At 36.6% G+C, this 21362-nt stretch overlaps 1 protein-coding gene across 6 annotated transcripts in view; it reads left to right on the top strand.

Moving 5' to 3' along the window:
• PSD3 (pleckstrin and Sec7 domain containing 3) overlaps positions 1 to 21362 on the top strand; it is a 789820-nt gene that overhangs the window by 326342 nt on the left and 442116 nt on the right. For 5 of the 6 annotated variants that reach the window (XM_047855372.1, XM_047855373.1, XM_047855375.1 and 2 more), the window contains 2 exons: positions 15974 to 17054; positions 19683 to 20078. In XM_047855372.1, the coding sequence (XP_047711328.1) occupies positions 15974 to 17054; positions 19683 to 20078 (1477 nt within the window). Of the gene's footprint in view, positions 1 to 1322; positions 1397 to 15973; positions 17055 to 19682; positions 20079 to 21362 lie in introns of those variants that run through there. The other variant, XM_047855377.1, reaches the window with a different exon arrangement.

Here is a 21362-nt window from a genome sequence, read left to right as displayed (position 1 = left end):
AATTTTTAAAAAACCTGCAGTATAGAAATAAGGAAACTAAAGATGAAAGATTTTAAGCCATTGTCTTAAGGTCACTTGAGTAGTCAGCAGTAATCTACTCCTGGGCATTATTTCCAGTTTCGGTATGCTTTCTCTAGGTTCACTTTCTACTTTTATCCTCTTATATATAGGCCAGTCTACTTGAGGGGTAGCTATATTTGGCTTGATGTGGTTCTAAATCTTGGAAATTGTATTCCTCCTTTAGAATTCTTTTGATAAGGAAGCCCTCAGGATGCAATTTAGCTTAGTGTTTATGAGGGTGGACTTTGCAGCCATTGTGCCCATGTTTGAATCCTGCCCGTGCCAGTTTTAGCCACGTGATCTCGGACAAGTTACATAGCTGTTGTGTTTTCAGTAGTCTTATCTGTAAAATGGGTTCATATACTAGCTATCCCAAGGGCTGCTAGCAGGAATAGATGAATTAATATAGTAAACCTGCTTAGGATAGTGCCTGGCACATAGTAAGCATTAAATAAATATTTTCTATTCTGATTTTATTATTTAGCAGAAATTTACTTTCCAAATTAGACTTAACACATTTTCTAGAACCTATTAGCCTCTCTGTAAATGCATATGGAATGAATGAAAGTAACCATCAGTTGCTTTGTTGGCCTCTACTTTTTAAACTGATTGGAATATTAAGGTTACAGAAAATGAGTTCTTTTTAATTTTGTATTAACCTCCATTACCATGACTAAGGACCTGTATTACATTATGCTATTCATCTTATACTATTTTTCACTTCACTTTTCTTGTCTCCAAAACTATTAGTGTTAGTTAGTATTTTTATTGAGACTGTGTTGAAAGGTATTGCATATGTCCAGGGTACTATTAGTGATGTAAAAGTTTATGCCATCATATTTAAAACTAGATGTTAATGTCTTTGAATTTTTCATGTCACATTTTCCAAGTAATATCAATTACCCATTAAATATTAATTTAATCACAGGAATGATAATGTAATCATCAGTAAAATGACTTCAGATGGCAGCATCATTTAGCAGTGAGATAAGGACTGGCAAAGCAGGATTTAGGTCTTCCTACAGCAGCTTTCAACGTTGTATTTGCTCTTTCCTTTTCTGTTTAAACAACACAAGAATTAAACCCTTTTAAAGGGAACCTATCCATTTCTTTTCACAAATGTCATTCTCTCATCAGAGAAAATGCTGCATAATACTGAGATGACAGCCCCACCTCTGATGTCACAGAGGATGGTACAATCCTCCCGGAGCCTTTGCTGGGGTTTCTGCTGCCGCACTGGGGAAATGGTTACATTAAAGCTAACTCCCATCATCTCAATTATCTCCTTGGAAGTAGTTTTCACAAATATAGAAAAGCCCTACGGTGGTTGTTTTCGGTAAGCTACCAAGGTAGAGAGAGAGACAGGCAGAAAGAGGGCGAGCAAACGAGAGAACAGGCTGCTTAGCCTTTGTGAGAGAGGGACTGAGGCGGCAGCTCCTCTCAGCTAGGGTTTCTAGTGCTCAAAGTGCTTCCATCACCGTGTGCAGTGCAGGGCAAAAGGGGCTGCCAGGAAATTTGAAACTAATTTGCTTCCAGTTGACTAGAACAGCAGATTTTGAATTAGCTGGCTTCTTTTCTAGCTAACTTTTCTCAAGCATTAAGCTGATGAACTGGGCATTTTCTATGATCAATGGGTAACTGCTGGAGCTACAGTAATCTCTGTGAGTAACCTCTATTTGTAGGTCTATGCAGGAAAATATATTTTTATATATCTATCTCTTGTAAAATGCTGCTGTGAAATGATCCATCTGTATTATTGACTGCTTTTGCTTACTAGTCTTGTCTTTTGACTGTCCCAGTAGGAGACTCCTGGGGCTAGACCAGGTTGTGCTGAATCCTGACATAGGGAAGAGCATACTGCATTATTTAGGGATGCCCACGCCGATATTTAACTCCCCAGCCATCAGAAAGATGCCACTTGCTCTCTGAATGCTTTTGCCCAGTACCTTACCTGGCTTTAACCTGGAATGTTTATTTTAGCATCTGACATTGGATTTTCCAAAATTTTTATTTTTAAATAGAAAGCAATATTCTTACCTGTGATTTTATTTCCTTTCATTGTTTTTGTTGTTGTTGTTGTTGTTGTTGTTGTTGTCCAATCAGCTTTCCTAGGAATACAGTTCTCAAAACCTATTTCTCTACTCTCTGTGATGCATTATATAGAAAGGAGGTGGAAAACGGGCTACCCCTGTAGTTTTGGAAATACATAATATTGTGGTGCTGGATGGGAATATGGGAGGAGTTTCTCTTAAAGAGCTCAAACTCCTTTCCATCTGCATGTCTAAAGTATGGCTATGTCTGAATACCCTAGAAAAGAACCAGGGTTAGCCACACAGTAGCAACAGAAATGTTCTGTGAACACTGTAGTTAAGGCTGAGATAGTATCTACTGGAGATTTATAATAGGTATTTTAACTCCTTAGTTTATACACGAGGGTTTGTTTTCTGTCGAAAGTGTCACTTTTAGAGTAATACAACATTTATTTTTCTCTCACCAGGGAATTTGACTTTAAACTTAATGTAAAATTTGCATTTCAGATATAGTTGGAATTATTGCACATGTTATTTTGCAGCTGAATCCTTAGCAAAACTGTGGGTCTCTTACTGAGCATGAAAATTACTGAATGCAAATATGAATCAGCTGAGGCTTATTACAGATTGGAGGCTGAGCGAGGTTGTTTACCATTGCATCTGACACCTGTCTTGATACACAGCAGTGCAGAGAAGTCCCCAGCTGTAGTTTATCATCTCTACTAGAACTCCAGCTGCTTGGCATTCATGATTGTTTGTTTTTGTTTTTTTAAGGACTTGTATTTTGAAACATCAATTTCAATTTCTTAAATATTAATGTATTTTATTAAATATTTTATGTAAGAATTTGTATTAATACTACCACATTCATATTAACTTTAGTAGGAGAGTGCCTATGTAAATAAAATTGTGAAATTATTTAAACGTTTAAACTTTGTTTTTCAAAATAAAAATTAAAAAAGTCAGTAAAGATCAGAGAAATGTTAAAATTGGGTTTTTCAGGGAATAGAATGGTGGTTATAAGAGGCTGGGAGTGGTGGTGGAGGACATAGGGAGATGTTGATCAAAGCGTACAAACTTCCAGTTATAAGATGAGTAAGTTTTGGGGATCTAATGTACAGCATAGTTATTATACTTAATAATATTGTATTATATATTTTGAAGCTGCTAGCAGAGTAGATCTTAAATGTTATCACCACAAGAAAATGGTTATGTGACATGATGGAGATGTTAGCTTAAACTATGGTGGTAATCATTTTGCAATCCAGAAGTATCAAAGTAACACGTACACCTTAAACTTACACAATGGTGTAGGTCAATTATGTCCCCATAAAGCTGGAAAAAAATAAAAATAAAATAGGGTTTTTAAAAGCGTGAATTCCTAAACAGGAAGAAGTAGTAGAAAATAGATAGAATGGATGAAATCATAGGAACAGCTCTAATCAGAAGTGATATGGCTGAAAGGAGAAGCACAACATGTGGACATAAAAAGAAACAAAAATTATGAGAAGGGGTTGACAGTGGAGAAACATTGTTTGAAAAAAGGAAACCAACTTTAAAAAAAACATGATTTTAAAGCTAGGCTTAAATTCAGCTCTTACCGCTCAGTATTTCCTCTCCATGACAAGAACAACGTTCTGCACATTGCAGAGACTTTGGTTTAAAATCAATGGGCTGAAAGCATAAGAGACTCTTAAAAACTGAGAACAAACTGAGGGTTGATGGGGGGTGGGAGGGAGGGGAAGGTGGGTGATGGGTATTGAGGAGGGCACCTTTTGGGATGAGCACTGGGTGTTGTATGGAAAGCAATTTGACAATAAATTTCATATATTGAAAAAAAAATAAAACCAATGGGCTGTTCCTTATATCACTCATTTTACCTTCTGTATGGTGTATAAGGTGCCACTCCTTAGCTTACAGAACTTACTCTGAAATTGACTAGGATGGTAAGCCAGTGTCATTTCCCCAGGGATTAGAAGTGAATGGGAAAAAAATGGATTCTGAATCACTAGTATGTGAAATTTTGCTTGAAGTAAGTACAGCTGTAACTATTAATCACTCAGGAAAGAGAACGTTCAATTAATACAGTAGTCTTCTATTTGTGTGCACATGCTAATAGCTGTGTAGTGTCTGGCAGGCCTTTTCCTAGATTCACAGCATGCAAGTACCTGAAATATCTGTGTTTTTGGAGACTTATTAATGACTAGGCAATAGCCAGCATTCTCAGTGACTTCTATTAGGGTGAAGAGTGTGTACCAAAATATAATTGTACTTAGATTACTCATTTAGTAAAATCTCATCACACATACTCATTTTCTGTTATTTTTTATCATACTAAGCATATTTTCTTTAGTAAAAATGGATTAGGTTAGTTTTTTTAAAGGCAACTTTTTCTATTGCATTGCAAATCTGAACAACCCATGTATGTGTCACTGTTTGTGGAGAGGCTTATTGATTATTAGACTTAAAAACATTGATCATTATTATTCACAGTTAAGAATTATAGTTACTTTTAGGAGAAGTATATTTGAGAGTTTTCAGCTCTTCAAGGCTTTTTATATTTGCTCTATAAATTGGACCTTTGTCTTCCAAATTTTTTTACCGATTTATGAAATTTTGGACTAAAGGGGAAAAGTAGTCACCCCTCTGTATATGGGACTGAATTCCTGTTTGACAAGTCAGGGAGATTTTAAACTTGTTTCTATAAAACTTCTAGTGTTAAAATAATTTAAGAATTTATAGTTCTTTTATAACACTAACTCATGATACAAGTCTTAAGGTGTACGAAGCGCCCCATGGACATTATTGAATTTAGAAACAAGGTACATGGAAAGGAGAGAAAATAGATTTTTAATGTCTAGGTTAGCTATGATTTGTAAAGAATTGAAAATCTTTGATTTGTACTCATAAAAAACAGATTACAAACCCTTAGTGCACTCTCAGAAGTACCTCATTAGAGTGAATTTGCCCATGCATTTTTATTTTATGAGTAATATATCCAGTGATATGTACATTAAAAGTCTGAGATGAAACCCTGTTTTAAAAATTGAAAAGGTTACCTTTCCCTCAGCCCCTTTCCTTTAGGTTCTCATGTTAACTTCATTAATGCTATGTACAGATGTTAACATATAGGTGTTTACAATGCTCAAGTTTGTATTTGTATTATTTTAGGATTTTATGGTCTTTTTGCATGAGTAGAGTTGAGTCATTGACCATTAATTGTGCAACAAATTTACTATGAGTTTTAAAATAAAAAAGAGATTATATCACAGTAGAGGTGATTATCTTTCTCTCTTGAGGATTCCAGCATAATTGGAGGGCAAACCCAGACCAGAGTGAGCAAGCCTTTCTCTTGGTATGAATGAGAGACTGTATGCTTTCTTTAGTTGTCTATTTCAACAGTTGGAGTTTTTAGTTAGGAGGTAGGAATTCTTGGGGTTATCTTTTAGAATAAAAAATGTAGCTTTTTAAATGTAGTCAGAACAACTTCTGGATATTGTCATAGTACTATGGAGAAGTGCTTCTCATACTTGAATGTGTGTACACATTACCTGAGGTCCTTTTTAGAAATATAGATTCTGATAGGAAGGTTTAGGGTGGTACCCGAGTCTGCATTTTTAACAAACTGCTGGGTGGTATCTGTGCTGCTGTCCCAAGGCTACACTCTGAGTGGGAAGATTCTAGGACAGTGCTTTCAAATAGAATTTTCTGTGATCACATAAAAATGTTCTATATCTGTGTGGTGCAATATGGTAGCCACTAACTACATATGGTATTGAACACTGGATTTTCAATTTTATTTAATTTTAATTAATTTAAATTTAAATAGCCATATGTGGCTGTGGGTAACATATGGGACAGCATGGCATTTAGAGTAAGATAATCAATTGAGAAATTTATTCTTAATGGTAATAGCCCCTGTAGGATCATGTGGAAATCTGGAACTATGGACAATATTGTCTCCCCTTAATGTTACCACTGCCTGACTTTATCTGCAATGGACAAGTGTATACAGATGGAGTTGCTGGATTGTAAGCTCCCTGATAGCAAAAGCCCTGTTGGCTTTGTTCATTGCTCTGTTTTCCAGTGCTCACCACATACTTGGTGCACAGTAAATGTTGGCTGAGCAAATGGAAGAATTAGCTAGCTGTAATGTTAGGAAGGATCCCCATGTTTCCAGCGTTCTGTTTAAGCCTGTACTTGGGAGTAGGGGACAGAAGGTGGATGGCACTGACATGTGTTATTTTGCTTGTGTTTTGGAGGGTTTCTTTTTGTTTCTGCTGTGAGGTTCTGTTAAATGGTATTCTGTTGGGTATAGGACATTCTTAATTTATCCATTGTTCCAACAAATACATCCATTTTGCTATGTACTAATGTTCTAGGCTCTGGGGATATAATGGTAAAGAAAGCAAAGTTTGAACCTTTTGTAGTTTATATTCCTGTGGTAACAAAACAAAAACAGGACAAAACAAAACCAAAGAATCCCTTTTTAAAAATGACTGGGTCCAATTTCTATGGAATGTGTATGTATAGAATTCATTATTACCATTCTTCTGGGGCTTTAGGCATAGACATGATAGTCATATTATCTTGGGAAGCCTTCATTCTGTTGCTCAGAATCCCTCATGATAAACTTTTTTATTTCACATTTCAGCTTGTATCCTAGTCTGCAGCAGACTTGCCAAATAGTTCTTACTTTTTTTTCCTTTGACCATTTTAAGGAGTTGGCTAGCCAGAATGAAAGAAAATCCATTTCATTTACTGGTCCTCAATCAAAATCATTCTTAGAAGGGCCACAGTCTTTCTAAAGCCCATCATATGGAGCAAGGTCATTTCCTCCTGATTTGAAGAAAAACAGGTATTTTTTTTAATGAGGTATAATTGACATATAACATTATATTAGTTTCAAGTGGATAACAATTTGATATTGTATATGTTGCAAAATAATCACAGCAATAAGTCTAGTTAACATCTATCACCATATGTAGTTACAACTTTTTTCTCTTGTGATGAGGAATTTTAGGTTCTACTCTCTGAGCAGCTTTGAAATATGTGATACAATATTGTTAATTATAATCACTATACTACATGTTACATCTCCATGATTGATTTATTTTGTAACTGGAAGTTTATACCTTTTGACCCCCCCCCCTTCACCCATTTCACCTAAACCCCACCCTCTGCCTCTGGCAATCACCAATCATTTCCTGTCTATGAGCTTGGTTGCTGTTGCTATTTTTTACTTATCTATCATCTATCTATCTATCTATCTATCTATTATCTATCTATCTTTATTTATTTTATTTATTGCTTTTATTTACTCATTCACCCATTTGTTTGTTCATTCTCTCATTCAGATAAGCTTCACGCCCAGCGTGGAGCTCAATGCAGAGCTTGAATTCATGACCCTGAGATCAAGACCTAGCTGAGATCAAGACTTGGAGGCTTAACTGACTGAGCCACCCAGGCCCCCCTTGTTGCTGTTTTTAGATTTCCACATGTAAATGAGATAATATGGTATTTGTCTTTCTCTGACTTATTTCACTTAGCATAGTACCCTCAAGGTGTATCTATGTTACTGCAGGTGGCAGGATTTCCTTCTTTTTTATGGCTGAATAATGTGTGTGTGTGTGTGTGTGTGTGTGTGTGTGTGTGTGTGTGTGATTTTCTTTATTCATTCATCCATCCATGTGTACATGGGCTGTTTCTGTATCTTGGCTATTGTAAATGATGCTGGAGTGAACATAGGGGTACCTGTGTCTTTTCGAATTAGTATTTTCATTTTTTTTTTTTTTTGGACAAATACCCAGAAGTGGAATTGCTGGATTATATCATAGTTCTATTTTTAAATTTTTGAGGAACCACCATACTATTTTCCATAGTGGCTGCACCAATTTATGTTCCTACAACAGTGCATGAGGGTTCCCTTTCTTCCACATCCTCTCTAACACTTGTTATTCTTGTGTTTTTGATAATGTAATAGCCATTCTAAGAGGTATGAGGTGATATTTCATTGTGATTTTGATTTGCATTTCCCTGATGATGAGTGATGTTGAACATTTTTTCATGTACCTGTATGTACATCTGTTTGTCTTATTTGAAAAAAATAAGAACTTCTGCCCATTTTTAAATTGGATTTTTTCCCCTGCTATTGAAATGTATGAGTTCTTTTTGTATTTTGGATATTAACTCTTTATCCGATATGTGATTTTCAGGATTTTTCTCCATATCAGTAGGGTGCCTTTTCATTTTGTCAATGATTTTCTTTACCAAACAATAAGCTTTTTAGTTTTATGTAGAAGGATTATTTTTTCTATTCCATTTTGTCTTATTTCAGCCCTGTCCCTGTGTCCTAGAAGTGGATGACTATTTAACATACAACCCAAAGCACTCCTGAAATTGATCTTGTTAACATTTAAAAGTAACCCATTTCTTTCTCTCTATATTAAGTTAAAAGAAAAAAAATTAAAAAATTAGTGGGTTTAGTTCATCACAGGAAAAGCAACAGGAAACAATGTTAGGGATCTGACCAAATCCATGAAACAGCAGATAATATTCCTATTAGAAAAGGGTGACTCCTAAAGGAATATAAATAGATACCCCCAAAACTATATATATTTCACTTGAATGTGAAAAGCTGGTCTTCTCTCTCTTCTCCCCTCCCTCCTACACATTTGACACTACATTTCATTCCTTTAAGGGAAAAATAAATGTAGAAAAGCTATGAACTCTTATTAATTCAGATTCTACTAGTGTGTGGTTTCTATTTAGGCAAGTGCTAAAGTTCTTTTTTTATACTTAGCAAATCCCTTTGCTAAGATATGAGACCAAATTTAGGCAAGAGTAATTCAGTAAGACTTTCTGGAAGAGAAATAGCTATTTCAGTATTCACTTGGATTCTTACATTAGTAATAGATACAGAGTGACAGAGGTGAAGGAAAAGCTTTAACAAGTTAGGTATAAGAGCCCACAGCAGTTGGCATAGACTGAGCAGTAGCTTTGTGGAAGCATGATGAAGTTAGAGAGGGCTGGGCAGAGGGCATGAGGTGATATTGGGTGTGGATACTGGCTGGAGTGGGAGATGTAGCAGCCTCTTGTGTCTTTGCTCTGTCCCTTCTGCCTTCGCCCTGGCTCAGGCACACATCACCTCACCTGTGCTATTGCAAGTAGCTTGTTGTTACTCCTGAGCCTATTTGTGCTCATTCTTCCCTGTACATCCCTTCACATGCTACCAGAATAACTTTTTCTAACATGCTAAACAGATTTTTCATGCTTTGGCATCATTCAGTTTTGAATCCTCTTATGTTTAGTACGTAGCAGGTAATTAATAAATGTTTGCTGAATTTGAAAGAATTTTGGAAGTATCTGTGTATTTATGGGAAGTATCTATGGCCTTGTTTCAAAAGGGAGCAGAAAAAAAAATCTTTATAGTAAAAGAAAAATTGGGTCTTTTTTTTAATCACCCTAATATAAATAGTCCCGATTTTTAAACATAAGGAATAAATCAGAAATTCCAAATAAAAAGGTCAAGATTAATATTGTATGAAGTTTTGTTTGTTGTCAAATACAGTTTGAATGGTGACTTGAAATGCAAACAGCAAAAATAAACTACTCTTGCATTCTAACAAACAGGTGCCTTATTTGAAAGATTTGGTGCTATGCTGAATTCTGTGATGAGCACTCTAAGAGCCATGTGGTCTTTAAGGCTACTTCTACTTAGGAGCTACAACTAGAAGATTTTTCATTATTTATTGTGTCTGTGTCGCTGTTAGAAATAAAGGTCTGACAACTCAGAGGCCTCTTAGTTTTTTTTTTTTTTCCAGCAATTTACTCCTGAGAAATAAAAGACTAGGAATCTAGTCCTGACTTGTAATTCTTCTAGAATACTTTGTTGACCATCGTTTCATTTACCTTAGTCAAGTCATTTTGCCTCTCAGAGCATTGATTTCTCTCAGTCTGTGCTAGTTCTTATTTAGTTTAGAAGTAAACAACATTTATTAGAATAGCACTTATTAGAACAGTAAACTTAGAGCAGGAGAACTGACTGGAATAGTAAAGAGGACGATTTGTCATGCAGGGTTTTGGTTTTTCCCTTCTCCCTTTTGTCTTTCTTTGACCAGTTGCCAAGTTGTTATATCAAGATATCACAAGCTGTTGCCCACAGCTGAGGCATTTGCCATCTCCTTTATGAGATACATTTTAATGACAAGTATTAATTATAGAATGGAGAGATTATTGAATTTCTTTGAGTCCTCTTTTCTTGATTTTTTTCTGGTCACTTCTCTTTGGACCAGTGTACCAGTGTTTATTTTAGTGGTTGTTTTACAGATGGGAGTTTAAACTGTTAGAACAAAGTAGACCTCTAAATGATAAAGTATATATTTTTTCCCTTTGTTAAATAGATTTCATTATAGTATGTTTTTGATGTTAAACGTATGTATGGCTTCAGTGGTAACTGTGGACAGTTTTGTTAAAACACTTCTGATAGGTTAAAAATTGTAGTCTTTTAAAGCTTTAAAATATGAGGTAATATTACGTTCACTTATTTCATGTGTTTGTACAATATGTAATATACAGCTAAAATTCTCTTGACATTTGTAAGGAGGAGAAGTGACTTCTTATAAGGGCTGGTGATTAAAGGAAGGCTTTGAGTTTGTTCTTGAAAGATGAAAGAGGGGATTTGAGTTAGGTCTTGAAAGATGAAAACAATCTGGTTGTTTAGAGATGGGAAGAAAACCTATCCTATGGGGAAAAGAGGTTGAGCACAGACACAGGAGTGTATCCATAGTTAACTTAATTTCCAGTACATATACCTTTTCAAGGTATTCATGTGCTGCCCACCTCCTTCAGTTAGAGAATCAGTAGTAGAGCATATTTGAAAAGGGGGTTGAGCAAGAGAAAGAGAATAGTTTGAGAAAGATACATTGGGACTGGGTTATGGATCCTGACTTCTAGGTCAACGAGTTTGGACTTTAGACTTTATTCTCTAGGCAGTGCAGAACTACTGAAAGCAACATAAACTTTTGTTTTAGGAACAAAGTGGGAAAATGAGGCTGGGTTTTGGATAACTGTTTCAGAAGATTTTTAAGTTTCAGGGAAAAGTTTGAAGACACACATATTAGAGTACCTTACTACCAATAAAGATGGAGGGGCAGGGAGGGATGTAAAGCATAGTGAAGGTAGAATAGATAAGCTCTGACTTTTATTTATTTTGGTAGAGTACATCATTCAGTTGAACCTGCCTTCTCAGCTGCCTGCCTTAATTATGTTAGCTGGCTGAATTAATTCTTAAATCCCTTCAACCTTTGAAATTCTATGTTCTTTGATCCTTGAATATTTGTAAAGGTATACCCTAGCTTAGAGAAATAATGAAAAACATTTAAAATCTAAAGGAAATATATCCTACTGGGGACTAAATGCTTCTCTATCTACTTTAAGCTCTTTTACTATGTTAAAGAAAGAAAAACATCTTTTTGGATTATTGACCATTTTCTTTCATTGCATATTAACAATAAATTTATAGTTTGGAAGTGTTGAAGAAACTGATGAACACAGAGAAAACTGTTAAAAGCTTAAAAAAGTGTAAAATGTGAACAATGTTTTTAAAAGTTGTAAAAAGGTACCAATATAGGGATAGTTCCCAATTCATTTTGTGAAGCCAGCATTACCCTAATACCAAAACCAGACAAAGATAGTACAAGACAACTGCAGACCAGTATTGCTCAGCAAAAATACTAGAAAGCTGAATCTAGCAAAATATAAAAAGGATTATACACTCTGACCAAATGAGATTTATTCCAGGGATGCAAGATTGGTTCAGTATATAAAAATCAGTTGATATAATAATGGTTACTAGAAAAAAAGACGAAACCCACATGAGCATCTCAGTTAACAGAAAAAGCATTTGACAGAATTTGACACCATTTCATGATAACACTTGACAAACTAGAATTGGAGGGATCTTCTTCAGCTGGATATAAGGCATTTGTGAAAAGTCCACAGCTAACATTATACTTAATGGTGAGAAACTAAAAGCTTTCTCTTAAATTTAGGAACAAGACAAGGTTGTCTGCTCTTACTACTTCTTTTCAACATTATAGTAGAGGTTTTAGCCAGGGAAAATAGACAAGGAAAATAAATAAGAGGCATCCAGATAAGAAAGAAGAGAAAAAGTAAAACTATTTATTTTCATGGATGACATGATTTTGTATATAGGAAATCCTAAGGAATCCATAAAAAAGCTATTAGAACTTAAAAAGTTTGGCAAGGTTACAAGATGTAAGTTCAGTGTACATTAACCAATTATGTTTCTATGTGCTATCAATGGATAATCTGCAAATGAAATTTTAAAAATGAGAATCCTACTTATAATAGTTGCAAAAAGAATAAAACACTAAGGGGTATAAATTTAATAAAAGTAATGCAAAATTTGTGTATTTAAAATTATAAAAATTTGCTAAAAGAAATTAAAGAAAATTAAATGGAAAGACAGTCTATGGCATAGGTCAAAAGATGTAATAGTATTATTGTTAAGATTCCAGTACTCTACAGATTCACCCCAGTCTCTCTCAAAATATCAGCTGACAAACTGATCCTAAAATTCATATGGGAAATGGAAGGGGCCCAGAATAGTCAGAACAACTTAGAAAAGGATGAATAAAGTAGAACATACCCTTCCTGATTTTACTTTCCACAGAGCTATGATAATCAAGATGGTGTAATACCAGCAACAGGATAGGCTTTTAGCTCAATGGAATAGAATTGAGAGTCCAGAAATAAACCTTTAAACTTATGGTCAGTTGATTTTCTACAAGGATATCGAGGCAGTTCAGTGGCAGATGGAAGTTTTTTCAACAGATAGTGTTGGGACAACTGGATATCCAACATGAAAAATGAAGTTGGGTCTCTACTTCACACCATATACAAAAGTTAACTCAAAATGGATTAAAAATCTAAATGTAGTAGCTAACACTGTAAAAATCTTAGAAGAAAACATAGGAATAAATTTTTTGACCTTGGATTGGATAATGATTTGTTACATATAACACCAAAAGCACAAGCAATGAAAGGAAAAAGTAGATAAGTTGGATTTTATCAAAATTAAAAACTTTTGTGCTTCAAAAGACACCATCAACTAAAGGGAAAGACAGCCCACAGAATGGGAGAAAATACTTGCAAAGTATATATCTGATAAAGAACTTCTGTCCAGATTATATAAAGAATTCTTACAGCTTAATAATAAAAAGAGAAGTAACTGAGTTATAAAATGGGCAAAGGATCTGAATAGATAGAAAATGTACAAATTACCAATTTGTATATGACGAGATGCTCAATATCAGTCACTAGGGAAATGCAAATCAAAACCACAGTGAGATACCATTCAGTACCCACCAGGACAGCTAAAATTAAAAAAAAAAAAAAAAGATGGACAATAATGGTACTCTCAAACTTTGCTGGTAGGAATGTAAAATAGTGCAGTTGCTTTGGAAAACTGGGAGCTTCTCAGGCATGAAACAGAATTATCATGAGACCCAGAAATGCCATTCATAGATGTATTACCCACAAAAATTGAAAATAAATGTAGACACAAAAACTTATATACAAATGTTTATTAATCCTAATAACCTAAAAGTAGAAACAACACAGATGTCCATCAACTGATGAATAAATAAAGAAACTGTGGTATATCCATACAATAGAATATTATTTGGCAATAAAAAAGAACGAAGTTCTGATACATGCCACAATGTGGATAAACGTTGAAATCATTGTGCTAAGTGAAAAAAGCCAGATACAAATGCCACATATTATAGGATTCCATTTTTATGACATGTTCAGAATACACAAATCCAGAGAAAGAATGAAGATTGGTAGTTATCAGGGGCTGAGGAGATAGGGCAATAGGGAGTGACAGCTGATAGATATGGGTCTGTTTGGGGCTGTGGTGAAATGTTCTGGAATTAGAGAGTGGTAATAGTATAATTTTGGGAGCATATTACAAACCACTGAATCTTAAAAGAGGGAAAAATGTCAATATGCACCTGAGGAAAAGGAATCTTACTGTTTTTAACTATCTTTGTTTTCAAAATCAGGATTTGAAGAGATGCTCCCTCTTCAGATTTCACCAAGCCACATTCTCTTAGTCTTGTTTTATGAAGGTGTTATAAATACTGCTATCACAGAGACGTGCTTCTTGGATTCCATCCATACCTTATTCAAATTTAATTTTAAAAATATATTTCTAATTGTTTAAAAAATGGAATATTAAACAGTATATACTCTCAGATGTATTACTGATCGTATATTTTGCATACTGGGGGATACCATATGTTAACACATTTCTTTTTTTTTTAACATTTATTTATTTTTGAGACAGAGAGAGACAGGGCATGAATGGGGGAGGGTCATAGATAGAGGGAGACACAGAATCTGAAACAGGCTCCAGGCTCTGAGCCGGCAGCACAGAGCCTGACGTGGGGCTTGAACTCACGGAACGCGAGATCATAACCTGAGCCGAAGTCACACGCTTAACTGACTGAGCCACCCAGGTGCCCCAACACATTTCTAAGTTAAGTTCATTTTGTACATGCCTTAGAATCAAGTTTTTCATGTTCAGTGTATATATTCAGACATTTATCTAACATTTCACTAAATAGGAAGGTTGTAATTCACAGTGCTTTAAAAACAACAGCACAACAGGGGCGCCTGGGTGGCTCAGTCGGTTGAACATCTGATTTTGGCTCAGGTCATGATCTCACGGTCTGTGAGTTCGAGCCCCATGTCGGGCTCTGTGCTGACAGCTCAGAGTCTGGAGCCTGCTTCGGATTCTGTGTCTCCCTCACCTGCTCATGCGCTCGCGCTCTATCTCTCTCTCTCTCTCTCTCTCTCTCTCTCTCTGTCAAAAATAAATAAACATTAAAAAAATGACAACAACAACACAACAAATGTCCTTTTGAATAAAGTTGTTAAAGTGAGTACACTGCATTTCTACTGTAGATGAGGATTTTCTTGATACAAAGTAACCAAAACCAAGTTTGGAAGAAAATTGGATAGTGGGGTTGATGTAACTGTAACTGGTCTCCATAAACTCTCAGTTAAAATTTTTCTTCATCCATCAGAATGTTTTCATTGTTCTCAATGACTGCTATTTTAGTAAGAAAATGTAAATTTGGTTCACTGTAGTAAAAATATACTAATTATTGTTTTCACTGCTTCATATATTGGGGTTCTATGTAACACACCATTTAAATTTTATGTGGCTGGGATCCTGGAAAATTTTCTTAACACATGAAGTATCCTATTCCATTTTGACTTTAGTCTCATTGTCCAGGGATGTTCTGGAGGCATTTCCCACCCCCCAGAGAAATCTAATAGTGAAGGGGAGGCTTCCAGCCAAAAAAGTATTTACTGACTTTAGGTAGATCATATCTTTGTTCTGAGGCTCTGTCTCAGAGATTGCACTGCACAGATACTTTTGGCTGGATCGTAAGGCTGTTTGTTTTTGCCCAATATAAATATTTTAGTTACTACTTCATAAATGGTATCACATAAAAGTGATAGGTATTTTATTTTAGTCTCTTTCTGCATGTGCAGCAACTGAGTTTTCTGTGTGGGACTTTATCAAAAGGAGGGTGAAATATGGCATGTGTCATTAGATTGCCTCTTTCTATACTAAAACCTTTGTGGTTACTTTCATGTAAGCTAAATGGAAGGGACCATTGGCAAAGTTACAAGAAGGATGTGTTGCAGAGTGGTTGAGGGCAGGAGACAGTGAAAGAATCAAATAAGGATTATTGAGTACCTAATATGTGTGGATGTTTATCATTACATATTCTAACCTATTGTTCAAAACAAGTTATGTGTCCCTTCTGTTCTACTCTTAGGTGATCATGGAGGAAGCACTTTACTCCCACCAAATGTCACAAATGAATTTCCAGAATATGGGACCATGGAGGATAGTGGAGAAGGCCTAAGAACTTCTCTTGGGTTTGATACAGAGTCTCTGCCAGGCTGCCCACAAGGGCAGCTGGGGGTCCAGCTTCTTCATGGCCACCAGTCTGGGCTTGAGAGTGTTACCGACGGACCAAAAGATGTCAGAGAGTCCCTCACTCAAAGTCACCTCAAGGAACAAAGTTTACAACCCATTGACTCCTTGATTTCAACTCTGAAAGCCACAGAAGCCAGAAAAGCTTCAGGAACATTACGGGCTACAAAGGTACTGGACAAAGATGCTATTTCTAGTTTTTCAGTTCAGCAGGTGGATAAAGAGCTGGACACTGTCCCTCATAAAACAAAGAGACAGGGAGCCAAAAAATTATTTCCTGCTGGCCAAGAAAAAGCACCAGATATACCTCTTTCAGCTGAAGTTACGACTGAGGAGAACTTTTATTTGAGCATCCAGAAGGATCAGACTGTACTATTAACTGGAGAAGCTCAGGCAGAGCTTTCCAAGATAACTAATAATGGTAGAAAAGGGGCTGTCCATGTGCAGGAGCCAGCTTGTTCTATATCCTCCCTGGGGAGCCCAGCAGTGACGCATACCTCTGCAGGCAGTGTTGCTCTTTTGAGAGAGAAGAGGTCTGATCAAGGTAGCTCCACAGGACGCCCAGGCCGGGTCAAACATGTGGAATTTCAAGGGGTGGAAATATTGTGGACAGGAGGGGAGAAAAGAGAGATACAGCATCCTGTGGATTTTGAGATATCATTGGAAAGGAGCACCTCTCCTGAAAACAGAGAACTTTCCAGAGTGCCAACCCATCTCATTTCATGTGCTGGTTTGTATAATTCAGTTGGTTTAACTGAGAGTGTTTGGGATGAAACCTGGAGATCATCAGAGAAGCTGGGCACCAGCTCAGGGACGTTTTCCCCTCTGCCTCTTGTTGAGAGTGGAGAGGATGAAGTCTTCCTAAAGGAAAACAAAGAACATCTTGAGAAGAAACCTGAACTGGAGAGAGACAAGGAAAGGTGAGCTCCCACAGTCATCCTGCTGTCTGTGTTGCCTTGTACACATTATAAGAGATCTTTATCCTGTGCTTGGCCATGAGAACTCAACATAATATCCTGGGTCCTTGTTATTATAGAAAGGAAGAGAATTTATTACACACCAGATTCCTTCTAAGTCTCTAAGATATAAAAGTGATCTTGTTATAAAGCTGTGCATTAGGCATAAACTGGGGAGGCAGAGTTACAGAGAGGCTGTGAACACCATACTCATGTGGATGCATTTCTGACGTTTTTTATGTTTGACAGGTTTCAACTTTTCCAACATTAAGGTAACTAAAATACCCCACGGTTATCTTTAATAATATGAAAAGGTTTGGACTCTTGACATATCCTATAGTCACTATATCCTATCTTAGGCACTTCTGTGTGCAACACCAGTGCCTATATACAAGCTGCATACATGTGTGAACACAGAGGTTTGGGTTTGGGTTGCCCCAGTTTTCTAGGTTTAGAAAGGGGTCAGGAGGTCAGAAGTAGACTTTCGAATTCAGTTGTTCTGTGGCATTCACATGAGAATCCCTTCTTACAAGTAGCATATGTTTTGATTTTGGGCCTGATAAATCATCTTAGCATGATATGGTACCTCCTGATCTTGCCATACATTTCTGACATCCATATCAGCTTAGAGCCTGGATAAATGGAAGACATAACTCATCTTTGTTCACTTCTTTTCATTGCTGTCTTGACCATACAGTGCTCCTTCTGGCAAAGTCATTTGTCGTGTACTCTCATTTCCAACTTGTACCATCTTTTCATCCATCAGTCCTCATTGCATCACATTTTATAGTTTATGTGGGAGAACATCTGTGTCAAGGCTGAAGGGTTTTTTGTTTGTTTGTTTGGTGTGAGGAAATACATTTTCCTCTGTAGTTAATTAACAAATCCACCTAGAGTGATGCTCCTTTAGGAAGGTTATCAGGACTCCTCCTCTCCACTTCTTCCTCCCCAACCCCCCTAACACATGAAATCTCTAGACGTCCCTCAAAAGCAGCCTTGATATGCGGCACATGGCTCAGTAGTTATAGTCCCACTGAAATATACACTTTTGCTATTGTACGTATTATTAATTTATTCTACCCTTCCCCTCTCCCTTCTTCCACAAATAGTTTTTGACTGTCTGTGATGTTCTTGACCCTGCTAAATACTGGACATAAAAGAATGTTCAAAATAGATAATAACTTGTGGTCATTTCCCTCATGGCGTTTACTGCTAAAGATAAACACTGACTACATAAACATGTTAATAATTATAGGATCACAAATTGTGGTAGGTTCTGGGAAGGAAAATAACAGAGACATACTAGAAAAAAATAAATTCGGTTGATGGCTTAGAGAAGGCCTTTCTGTAGAAATGATAAGTAGGCTGAGACTTGAGAAATGAATATGAGTTAATCAGGCAGAAAATGGGGAAGAAGAATATTCCAGGGAGGAAGGGAACAAAATGTGCAAAGGAGAGCTGCTGGATTGCCTAGCTATGTGCGCTTCCTAGAGTTGTGTGAAATGAAGTCTTTATGGAAAGTTAGAAGATTTGAAACTCCATAGTGTGGTTGGAGCATAAGGAGCTGTGGGGTTGGGAAATGAGCATGGAGAGGTAGGGAGGAGCTTCCCATTTTATTCCATGGGCAGTGAGAAGCCATTAAGAGACCCAGAATACTATTTGGTATGTGATAGACCTTTATAATTTAAAAACAGCAAAGACAACTGTATTGTTGATTGTGAATCCTCATAATAGATTTACGTGAGGTAGTTTTCTATTTTTATTCTTATTTATAGGAATTTGAGGCTTAGAGAGATTAAGTAAGGTTTTCTAAAGTGATATAGCTGGTAATTGGCACATCCAACCAACATTCAGCCCCAGGTTTTTCTAACTCTTGAGCTTTGCTGTTATGGAGTTTAAAAAAATTTACTTAATTATCCTAATATTCATTTTTAATATTTGAACACAGTGCTGCATACTAATTAATTGTTTATAGGTTTTCACTGTTTTGGTTAGCCTTTCAATAAACATGTTTGTTGGCTTTTAAAAAAATTTTTTTGTTTTTAAAGGTCATTCGCTGGCTGTCGAATTTTGGGTCTGAAAACTCTCTGCAGTGCTGCCTTGTTGTCGGCAGGGGGCGGCCCTTGGATTCTAATCTTCTCATCCTCTTGAGGGCAGTTGGTCTTGTTTAAATCAGAATGTATTAATAGACCGATGAAAGTTTAGTGTATTTTTACTCCATTAAGTTTACACAGTATATTTATCTGTGTTCTGTTAAAATTAAGGATGACAGTGGCTGTTAACAATTTGAATTTGTGGAGTTTAGTTGGCTAAAATGAGAGTTTAATATTTCATTCAAATATAGTCACATACTAGGAAATTAGTTTGAAACTACAGAAATTATTTAGACAGCACATGTATGCTAAGAGGTTCTTCAACCCGAATATGTTTCTGTGATAGCTTCCTTTTCAAATATATTAAGACATAACCCAAAGAACAAAATTGTTAGCTTTACGGAATATTATCTTTCTTATATGGTTATATGGTTGAAAGGGAAAAGTAAAAAGAATATTAACCTAATATTGAAATTCTTCATTCTTATTTTCTTTCTAGGATTCTTGAGCAAGAGGAGCACTTTAGGGGAGGAGATGATGATGTCCTTGGGCCTGCGTGTACAGAGGACTCCACTGATGTGTACAGCTCCCAGTTTGAAACCATTTTGGACAACACTTCCTTATACTACAGTGCTGAGTCCTTGGAGACGTTATATTCAGAACCTGATAGCTATTTTAGCTTTGAAATGCCTCTCACTCCAATGATACAGCAGCGCATTAAAGAAGGCAGTCAGTTTCTGGAGAGGACAACAGTGGCAGGACAGCAAGATGTCCTGAGTGTCTCAGCAGATGGTGGAATAGTGATGGGTTATTCTAGTGGGATCACCAACGGGCTGAATGACACCAGTGACTCCATCTACACGAAAGGCACACCAGAGATTGCTTTCTGGGGAAGGTACTAATTCTATCCTCATTAATTTCATGCGGTGATTTTTGTATCACTTTCTCCTTGGGAAATATAAGAGTGGAATATATCTGAGGAGCATTTGGCCAGTTTCTGTGGATATAAGTGAATGCTGTGAGTAGAAAGTAATTTGGGTTTTAGGGACAGGCAGAGTGCGCTTTAGCAGTTTACCAAATTGGCAAGCTGTGGTTATTGTATATGGTGGTATTTCCTGGATTACAATATATAAATTGCATCCCGAGCAAATATTTGTGGGTGATGAGTAGGTGTTAGCTGCCATGGTGTACCTTTGGTAGCAGTGGTATGGTGCTATGAAAAGAACACTGAGAGGGGCGCCTGGGTGGCGCAGTCGGTTGAGCGTCCGACTTCAGCCAGGTCACGATCTCGTGGTCCGTGAGTTTGAGCCCCGCGTCGGGCTCTGGGCTGATGGCTCAGAGCCTGGAGCCTGTTTCCGATTCTGTGTCTCCCTCTCTCTCTGCCCCTCCCCCGTTCATGCTCTGTCTCTCTCTGTCCCAAAAATAAATAAACGTTGAAAAAAAAAAAAAAGAAAGAAAAAGAAAAGAACACTGAGAGATGTTGGCTTTCATATTGGCACTGATATTGGTTGTTGGCTTGGAGCAGGTTGCTTGACTAGGCCAGAAGTTCCTTAACTGCAAATTGAGGGTGTTGGATTAGATGGTCACCCAAGTATCTTATAGGCCTTTGCTCTGTGATGTCCTGTTCTGTTGAGCAGTCTTCTATTCCTGAGATGGGAAATACCCGATTATATGGATGCTTGATAGAGCTGATACCTTGGTTAAGGCTATAAATATTTATTTTCTCTCTCTGCTTTAGGATTTAAGTCTACTTGGGAGGTAAGACGACAAATTATATAGGCTACATGTGCCCTACCTGTCATTTAGTTATTCCTTGTCTTGCTCATTATCTTTGGGTCATTCACCTGTTTTTTAGCATCTTTATCAGTGGGTAGAGAATGCTAAACTTCTTAATGATTTTATGAATTCAGTTTTGATATAATTTTCCTGAATTAAAGTGTGTGTGTGTGTGTGTGTGTGTGTGTGTGTGTGTGTGTGTGTGTGTGTTGGGCAAAGTCAAGGGGAGACTTAAGGGGATAAACTATTTTAAAGCTGTATGAAATAGTGTCAGCACTTTTTTTTAAAAGTCAGTATTTATTATACAGGTTTCCAATGAACCTCTCTTTGTGAGCATCTTATGTTGAGTGTTTTCTATAACCAGTTTATAGGTTTATAATTCTTGCATGAACACATTCAAGAC

The sequence above is a fragment of the Prionailurus viverrinus genome, chromosome B1, assembly GCF_022837055.1.
Source record: "Prionailurus viverrinus isolate Anna chromosome B1, UM_Priviv_1.0, whole genome shotgun sequence".
Taxonomy (NCBI): domain Eukaryota; kingdom Metazoa; phylum Chordata; class Mammalia; order Carnivora; family Felidae; genus Prionailurus; species Prionailurus viverrinus.
This window is presented reverse-complemented; position numbering and strand designations above follow the sequence as displayed.